A 10000-nucleotide genomic window follows, 5' to 3' on the forward strand; every position below is an offset into this window, starting at 1 on the left:
TTATTATTGGACATGTTTTCGTTCTCTTAGGAGTATGTTGCCTTACAAATTTCAGTTATCTGAAATTCTATTTGATTGAACTTGAGTCTAAAATTGTTTTTTGTACTATGTAATTATGTTGGATCATCTACCAGTGTGGGTTGCATTTCAGTCACTCAATAACAAATCTTCTGCAATTCAGTTTGGAGTTTGGCTCCATTGTTGTTCGGGATGACGTTTGATGAGGGTTGGATTGATATTTGGTTAAATCGGGTTGTTGGTTAATATCAGGTCAATCACAAGTTTGGTTTTGTGTGCTTATCCGGGATTCATACGAGATGTTGAATCACTTTTGGATTGAATGTGTGTGGGTTTGGGTTTTTGTTGGGTCTAGAAACAATGGGTGAAAGTGGGTGTTAGGTAAGGCCATAGGGCTTGCAATGGATCCATTTCTTATCAGACCTATTAAACTCCAAGTGTTCTCGTTTGAATTGGGGTGTTTTCTTTTTCATTGAGATTCTAATTATATGTTATATAGTCATCTTTTCCATATCTCTTTGATGATAGAGTTAGTAATCATTGTGTTATTGATTTTTATGGGCAGCCTTTGTAATATTCTCAGGTCATTTGATAGTTGTATGAGTGAATAACTTGTGTCCATAGTCCATTTATGTTTGTTCTCTCCTATATTCTGGGCTTACACTCATCAATGTACATTATGTTTACTTATTAGAGCATCCTCTGGAGCTTTGAGTTTTGTGCTTAGTTATTGCTCTTGCTTATGCAAATTTTCAGGATTCCAACTTGATTGTGTTCTCTAATCCGTGCAATCTTAGTTTATCTTAAGAAGGGACTTCTGATTGCTGGCTTGAGGCCTTACTGCATTACTATGTTAAATAAAACTCCTTTGCTTTTGTTCCTTCATAATCATAGGTGAAAACTGTGTGGTACTAGGTTTAATTTGGATAAGTGATTTCCTGTTGCTAGTATCATCTAAAAAATTTGCCCACTGGTGACAACAATAGGTCTGAAAAAGGACATATGAATTATTTTGGGACTTCAGATTAAGAAATTCGTGTTTTTCTTGATGGATTTTTTGCTTAGTGTGGGTCAAGATTTTGGCATTGGCATTATTGTTTAGTGTGGATCAAGATTTTGGTATATGCAATTCGGGTTTTCTTGATGGCATTTCTTTTGGTTTTTCTTGACTTCTTGTACCTTGTTTATGCATGAGCTAAACATGAACTTGATTTTGTACTTTTTCAGGCACTCTTCTGGCGGCAGGAAAATTATTTTGGTGTGGATTTGACCTCTCTGTATGAATCAGTATGCCAGGGTTACTTCTCACAGGTAATGGGTAATTATTTTTACTTTGACCTACCTAAACATGCTATAGAACAAACAAGAATTCACCTAAAAGACTAGCCTAGTAGTTAGGAGAGCCCATTTTACTCTATAAACACCACATCAGTTACCTATATGACCAATGTGAGACAAAGTCCAATAACATGGCCTCAAATCCATTTTATTACAGTTGATTACCAAATCTTGAATCTACCATCATAAGATTGTATATTGTGCATGTTTGCACAATGCATTTCTAACCTATGATTGATTCTGTTCCTAGGAATTGGGAGTTTAATACTTAGAAGTTAAAGCATTACTTTATCACATAAAGTTATATGATAACTCTATAAGTCGATAACATAGTATTGAGTTAACAAAAGAAGTAAAAACTAAAACAAAGACAAAGCAAAAGAATGCAAAAAATGGTTCTTGATATGAAAACTTGGTTTAGTTTTTAAGCATACTACTTTGATTTTGAAATCAGGGTTGATAATGTGATTATATGTTGGAGTGACTCGAGAATGAATGGGAATGAGATTCATTATATATTGAACATAAATTATGAAACAAAAGAAAACAATTTTGATTTTTGTGCTCCAATATAGTTTTTAAGCATACTACTTTGATTTTGAAGGCTTTATCTCTTCAATTTCCTCCTTCTCTTTCCTTTAATTTTTAAATTGAGGCTAGAGAACAGAGTGCAAAATATTGGATGGGTTGGCGTGAAAACTTTTGTGGTTAATGTGGACGGTTTCGTGGTTGTTTTGGCTTGTATTTCGGTTGTGATAAGCTAAAAAAATTACTATACAACTTCGATGCATGATATTTTACACTGCTAGAAAACCTTTAGTAATATTGGTTGAAGGTTTGCACAATCGAGATGACACTTTGAGCGGTTTGGGTTGCATTTTGATAGCAATATGGGATGGAAGTTCTGAGGGTTACAGAGTGAGGCTACTAGGTTTCTATGTATCTAATCATATATTATTACACATAATTCCCAATAAATTCACCCAAGATTTGATTCCTGGCATTTCTTTTAGATCCAAATGTCTCCTATGATTAAGGATTACCAAGAATATTTATGTGATATACATGCATTTGGAATCATGTAAAATGGAGCTTATTTAAGATTAAAAATCATAGCTTATCTTTGCATCATGTTTATTTTTAAAAACTAAATTTTATTTATTGAAAACGTTCATGTACTACTCCTGTTTTTTATTATAGCTAAATTTCAACTTTTTATGTGAGAGCTTTTTGGGGTAGCTATTAAAAATCGGAGGATAATATATTAAAATTTTCAAATCAGCTTGTGGCATAGGCCACACATCTATTTATTAATCTTATTTATTATTGATATATCGGATCTTAAAATTTTGTGATTTGTCAGGTCAAATGTTTTCAATTACAAGAGATGTTTTTGTCAATCTTTCTTCATCTTTTTCTCTTTCTTGCTTGAATTAGCTTGAAAAAGCAAAGCTATTGGACACTTGCTTGAGTTACAATAAGTGAATAGAACTAAAAAAGTTAGTTTACGAGGTTATAATTAAAGAACATGATCTTTTAACGATAGTACTTGATAGCAAAATCACTCAAATCAAGATCTACATTTCAATTCATGGTAAGAATGGTTGATGGGAATCCATAAAGGGTTAAACTCTTCACCAAGAAAGGCTCATAAGGAGCATGAGATATTTCTCAAATTTCATTATTTTTGTCAAAAAGGTTATATCCATGAAAAGCACCATGTCGTTTTATGCTAGGAGCTTCCTCCTTAAACATGCTTTTTTTTTTCTCACAGATTTTAATAAACACCTATTGCCGGTTTCTTAAGTGATGATAGGTGGTAAGGAATTGAAGAAAGAGAAATAAGTTTGGGATTGGACAAGCATTACCATGAACCTTGACATGTGATTTCCCCTAGCCAAACTACGACAAATTAGACACCATACCCACCATTTAAATCGTTGTAAACGGTTTTAATGTTATGAATTACCTTTGTGACATTTCTATTAGGACTCTCACATCACACATAATAGAATAAAAATAAGGTTGTATGTTACATAACGACCGCTTTAAAATGAATTTTGAGCTTAACGTTCTGCAAAACCTTGGTACGTAACCCGTGATTTAAAATCATGGAGTAGCAACTATTAATAAGTTGTATCCTAACATATTATTATCTTTTTCATAAGTTTTATAAGATTAGAGCTTTTGTGTGGTTGATTGTATTAGGGAAACTCAATACTATGGAGAATCTCCAAATCTCTAAATTTGAAAACATGATTAAGCTTTGAGTCCGCATCAATGTGTAATGTGCTTGGTTGATGGAGAGGATGATGATCATTTCTTTTTGCATTGTAATTTCACGTGAGAACTATGGGGTAGACTTTTTCAGATAAGTGGAGATCTTTGGGTAGCTCTGAGGAGGATTGGGGATTTTCTATTCTTTAATCACCCGAGCTTTGGAAATAAGAGGGAGCTCAAAAATTTATGGAGATGAAGCTGTTATGTAATGCTTTGGTTTTAGACGAATTTTTAATGATTGTTCCCTTCCGTTGGAAATCATTAATTAGAAAAGCTAAGTTCTTAGCGTCTCTATGGGCAAAAGCAAATGTCTTTTTAAGCACGCTACTCTTATAGGAGTAATTAGGGGATTCTAGTGTAGACTATTAGCTTATTTTTAGGGATTTCTCATCCCAAACCTGTGCTTTAGTTTTGACAAGTTTCCCATTAATAAAGTTGAGTCACTATGATAAAAATATTTTTTTTCAAGTTAACAATTCAAATTATGATATTCGCGAAACAAACCTAAACACCTCAAGGTGCCGTTCACAATATTGCGACCGTAAGCGCAATCATCACTACATTCGCGATTACTTCTTTGTGCATATGATATATTGTCATAGCTGCTACACTGAACTTTATGCTTTATGATGGTATGTAAAAAAACTGAAATAAATATTTGTCACTTGTTTTCCTACTCCATATTGCTTTGTTGGGTTCTTTATAGTGTAATTATTTATCTGTATGCATGCTAATCTTGTGATTATTGGTCCATATTGTTTTTTAATAACGGTTTGTATTGTTGCTGTTTTGCAGCCTGTCGTAGATACTTTTGACCCAAAGCTTCTTGTGGCACCCGCTATATGTCATGTTTTAGATTTAACTTCCATTAAGGTTCTGTTTTACATTGTCATTGACTGATTCACATGTAATTTTTTTTTATATATTTCTCTTTTAAAAGTTTGTTCATTTTCAGAATAGAGGACTTTTCCTGCAGTTGGATTTTGTTATGCAATTCAATGCAATTTTATCTATCTCTACCTCTGGAGGGTAACATGACATATGCGGTTAAAAGATGTTATAAATATGACTTAAAATATATCCAATGTAATAACATCAGTATAATATAGGAATTGTTATCTTACACACCTCTAGCTTATGTTATGGGATGCAAATTTTCCAATTACACTATTTGAGATTATATATGCTCTAAGCTTTACCTTCAATGCATAATGTAAATAAAAGAGCAGTTTTTTGGTTGATTTTCCTAGGTCACCTTTTCTTGTCATCATGTTGTATTCTCTCTTAGAGCCCGGAGGGTTTCGTAAAAGTTTAATGTTAGCAAATTTTCTTGATATTGTGAAGCTTTTATAATGAAATTTTTTTAATCTATACTTACAACAGTTAATTAGAGTTTTTGTTGGCCAAAGGTTTTAGGTTGAGCTTTTTACTTTAGGTGGAAATGAACTAGAGGGTGTCTCACATTGTCTCTAAGTGGGTTTCTTGAGGTTTGAGGCTTTGCATATCTCCCCTTTCCCTTATTTGATCTTCAACTTCAAGAGGTTTGGACTTTGTTCTAGAATATGAATGGAGTAAGTGATTGACTTTCAGTTAGAATTTGTGGAAAGGTTCTGACTTTTTCTTGATAGGATTCCTGATCATCTGCTTTATCCTAGCAGTTTGGTGATGGGAAAATTGTGGGGTAGAGCATGTATCTTTGGTAGGTCATGTTATCTTCAATTTGCTATGTAAGGGCATTATTAGATAGGAATGTTCTTTTCAGAAAAAAATTGCACAATAGGAAGTTTACTTGATTTAGCTTCTCTTCTCTCATTTTGTAGAGTCTGGCTTGGTAATCATTTTGGTAAATTCAATCATAAATCATTTTGTACTAAAAGAAAATTTTCACTATCGTCCTTTTTCTACTTCATATAGAAGCCAAAGGTTGCTTTGATGAGAAAAAAGGAGTTTTGTGTAGTCAGTGTTATAGTATTTTAGAGCTCTTTGTTAATTTTTGAATTATGTTGTACAGAGTCTGGTTGTCACTTGACATTCCATTAAAATTTACAGCTGAGGTGTATACAAGGCTATTTTGTACAGAGTATTCTAGATTATTGACAATGACTTTTGAGAGTATTCGCAGGAGGAGCAATTATATGATATTGAAATTCCATTAAAATTTACAGCTAAAGTGGATAAAAAAGTGCATGGATTAGCTTGTTGGTTTGATGTTTTGTTTGATGAAAGGTAGCCAACTATTTTTGGAACCAGTCTAGCATTTAATGCTATTCTATGTGTTCTGAATTTTGATTTATTATGACTTCCTTGCACAGTTCGGTCCCAAGGTTGCTCATCACTGCAACTGGTTATCCGACTATATACTGGTTCAAATTACGTTGTCTTCTTGCAAAACCTTTATATGTCATGGCTGGACAAGAAATTACAGGTCACCTGCACATGGTTGCTCACGATAATCAGAGCTATACCTTATATCTTGAATTGTCAGGTTGGCATTTGTTCCTTCATTGCGGCACTGCTATGCTTTATATGCTTCAATTGCTTTAGTTTGATGTGCTGTACTCCCGTGTAGCTGAAATGTGTGGTGCTGGTGCTGAGCCACGAGGAACCCATCAAACTTCTTATGGAAGGATAGAATTGAAGGACCTCTATTATAGAATGTCCCAACCGTACATACAAACTCAGTCAAATGCAGCAGCTCAAGATCAGCAACCACAACAGCTTATAGAGGTACCATTTACACTTAATCTCAGAGATATAAACTTAAACCTAAACTATCTTTAAAAGCTTCAATGTTGAAACTAATGAAGGTTCTTTTAGATGGTCTTTGGTAAACATTGGACCCATAAAAAGCCTTACGAAGCATAAGACCATGAGTGTCGATGCTACTTAAACCAAGTGTGTCATCGATGCACAAGTTTGATGCAATATGCTTTACACCACCAAGGTTCAAAAGAGATTCAAGGTCTTTCTCCTTCAACACGGAAGTGAGAGTTTTTTGGGTATGAGAGAAATGAATAGACGATGTGTCATTGACGGAAGAATAAGAATCTGATTCAACGTCAAGGGAAACATAGGACGAGGAGCGGATGAGACTCGCTCGTTTGATAGGATGGTTATTTTTGTGAACTTTGTGAGACACTGACAATGAAGTAAACTGACCAAGACCCTTGGTAAATGACGTGAATAGCAGGCACAGAAACCCAGTTAGGATCATGGCATTAATGTCTTGACTTAATGCACCCATTCCTAGCATGAGTGATGCAGTAGAAACTAACCCATCATTGGCAGCAAAAATTATAGGGCTAAGCCAATGAGATTCTGTTGAGTGGTTTGAGTTTGTGTCATGATGCAGTTGTCCAATTGACCCTGATTACTCGTTCAGAATTTATCTACACAAACCAGCAACACACTAATCCAATTAAGCTAAGTGATGAACTGATAATTATGAGCAACAAACTTGTTTATGGTCATGTTATGGACCTTATTTACGGCTCAAAAGCTGTAAAAGATGAATTTACGTTGGTCTTCAACCATAAATTTTGTAGTCTTGGCTCAACTGTATCAGATATTTCTGGGTTTCTTTGGTATTGCTTCATATATGCGATCTTGCATTACAGGAAATGAATCAATTGATCATTTAGGAGCCGACTTTACTACAAGAAGACTTGGAAAACGCAGATGTTCATTAAAATACAGCAGAAATTGCTGAAGATTCAACCCTCACAGATTGTTGTTTAGCATGTACATAGAAAAAGGCAAGTGAGAAAAAATTTCACGGCCATATTCATCACTAGAATCGTTTCTTCTTTTACAATACTGTGGAAAGCTATCATTCATGGCGTTGGCACACTCGAGCACCCTCTGCCCCCTTTTAACCAGACGTGCTCTGATGATGTTAACCCCTGTGATATTTTGATATTAATTGTTAATGATTTAGAATCTAATTGTTGTAAATATTAGCTTAGAGCAGTCTTCAATGGAATCTTTGATAAAGCAATGTACCAGGTCTAGGTGTACACATTACATTACTTTACTTCCTACAGAGGTAGAGTGAAGTATAGTATGATTGAAAAGTAAATAAATAATGATGCAGATGGAGTTGTGCAAATCGACTGTACTTTGCCTTGGGCCATCGGATTAATTTTAGGTCAGGTGTTTTGAATAGGTTCAAAATCAAGTTTAATGTCTTTTTTTTTGAAAAGAGCCTAATAATTCATTGATAAAAATGTCATATGACAACTAGTAACATTTGATCAAATCCATTACAACTTTAATCAAATAAAATTCTATATAGATCATGCCATTGCACCGATTATTATAAAGGAGATTTGACATTGAATGTTCCCTCTATCACATTGTTGTTTGATATAACTTCTTTTGAGGTGGTCTTTTAATCTGATGTAACTTTGAAATAGAGATTAGTTTAATACTCCCTCCTATTCACCTTAAGAGTCTCATTTGACTTTTCACGAATTTTAAGGAGAGTCAAAAGTAGGACCCTAAGGGTAGGAAAGAGAGTAGTATTATGAGTTTTTAATGTAAGGGAGGAAAATTAGTATGGGTAATGGAGGGTATAATTGAAAATAGGATAAAGCTATTAAGGGCATAAAAATCAAAAACCCATACCAAAAATAGAAATGGGACAATTAAGGTGACTTAACCATAAAAGGAAATGAGACACATAAGCTAAATAGGAGGGAGTACTATTTACTGTATCAACATAATTGACAGACGAGGTGCGTGCAAAGGTGGAGAGAAAATTGACAAATTCTTTGAATGTCATTTTAACCATTAAATTGATACTTAGACTCGAAACTCTTACTATGTGAAACTTTAAAACCAACTTAAATAACTTGAACTAATAATGAATTAAATCACGAGTTAGTAGTAATTTGATAGCAATAATATTTAAATATGTAACTAACCATTTATAAATCATAAAAAACTCAAACCAATTAGATCCTGTTGAACTTCCTCAATTAAAAAACTATTTTTTATTTTTGAAACAAATATTATAATTTATCCTCTTTAATTATTTCTTTATAAGAATTTTGTTAATCAAATGTCGCAAATACTAAGAGAAAGAGACATAATACAAGTAAAGTATATTTAGATTCCCTATCCACCTCATCAACATGATTGATTATTTTACACATTAATTCTAATATTTAAAAGTTCATTGTATCAATGATTATTACTCCACTTAATATTATAGTACATTTTTAATTGATCATGCACCAATTACATCATTACAAGAATCCCAATTAATGCACTACCAAAATATATTATATTGCAAATTTACGTCTCTTTTCATTTTAATTTATTTTATATTTTTTTTAGCAAAAATTCTACTTTTTTCTTTAAATTTTATCAATAAACTTATTATCTTTCTCCATTTTAACTATTCATTTCTTTCATACACTTGTTTTTGTCTTATTTTTCAATTTAATTTCACCTTTTATTAAATTTCACCTAAAATAATTTGAATGAATTCTCATAAGGATAAACATTATTATTAATAAACCCAATAGCTGGTTAGAATCAGAATTAGTTTCTGTTATCACAAAAACACAAATAAAAATGTCTAGCTTTGACAAGAGTGAGTTTTTCTACATTGCAGGAGTTGGCTTACTTTTAAACATCATTCTTTTTGCCACCACTTTCATTGTTTACATCTGCAAAACTAAAACCCAAAACACAGACATTGAATCCCTGAATCATCATCATTTAGATGTTGCATTGCTACATCAACAAGATGAAGATCATATCACCGAAAATCATGAAGAAAACCATGGTTTGAAATTGATTGATCTTATACCAGCTATGAAATTCATGGAATTGTCTAAGGGTCGAGATCCAGACTCGATTCGAGGAAGTGGGTGTTCAATTTGCTTAAGAGAAGGTTATGAAGATGATGAGATGTGTAAAGTTCTTCCTGAATGTGATCATGTGTTTCATTCTGATTGTATTGATCAATGGTTTATGAAAAAACAGAGTTGCCCTGTTTGTAGGAAGATCTTTTGGGTTGTTCTTCCTACTGTTTGATTTTTGTTTTATGATGTATAGTTTGTGATAAATAGTACCTTCCTCCTATTCTCTCTTTTATCATTTGGTTTTGGCACATTTACTAATGCACGTTTTCAATCTTAAATATCTCTAATCATGCTTGAGTAAAAATTATAAAAAGTTCATATTAATAAAATTTACAATAAGACGAATTAAACAAGATTTCACATGACTATGTTGTAATTTATAGAACAAATCACATAATAAAAGTGATTGATAAATAGTGTTAAAAATCAAATAAGACAAATAAATCAAATAGAAGAAGTATTTATTTGATTAAAAGTCTTATTAATATTAA

At 32.8% G+C, this 10000-nt stretch overlaps 2 protein-coding genes across 2 annotated transcripts in view; both read left to right on the forward strand.

Moving 5' to 3' along the window:
• Positions 1-7737, forward strand: part of LOC130809425 (probable histone-arginine methyltransferase CARM1) — a 16926-nt gene extending 9189 nt beyond the window's left edge. Inside the window, exons 8-13 of the mRNA XM_057675209.1 lie at positions 1246-1329; positions 4432-4509; positions 5759-5862; positions 5949-6121; positions 6206-6363; positions 7254-7737. Of these exons, the coding sequence (XP_057531192.1) occupies positions 1246-1329; positions 4432-4509; positions 5759-5862; positions 5949-6121; positions 6206-6363; positions 7254-7277 (621 nt within the window). The 3' untranslated portion in view covers positions 7278-7737. The remainder of the gene's footprint in view (positions 1-1245; positions 1330-4431; positions 4510-5758; positions 5863-5948; positions 6122-6205; positions 6364-7253) is intronic.
• A 1479-nt stretch (positions 7738-9216) lies between these two features.
• LOC130808301 (RING-H2 finger protein ATL1-like) lies at positions 9217-9721 on the forward strand. The gene has a single exon (XM_057673780.1). The coding sequence runs from the start codon at positions 9217-9219 to the stop codon at positions 9679-9681; it is 465 nt and encodes a 154-aa protein (XP_057529763.1). The 3' UTR covers positions 9682-9721.
• Positions 9722-10000: the final 279 nt, after the last annotated feature.

Source organism: Amaranthus tricolor, chromosome 3, assembly GCF_026212465.1.
Source record: "Amaranthus tricolor cultivar Red isolate AtriRed21 chromosome 3, ASM2621246v1, whole genome shotgun sequence".
Lineage (NCBI taxonomy): Eukaryota > Viridiplantae > Streptophyta > Magnoliopsida > Caryophyllales > Amaranthaceae > Amaranthus > Amaranthus tricolor.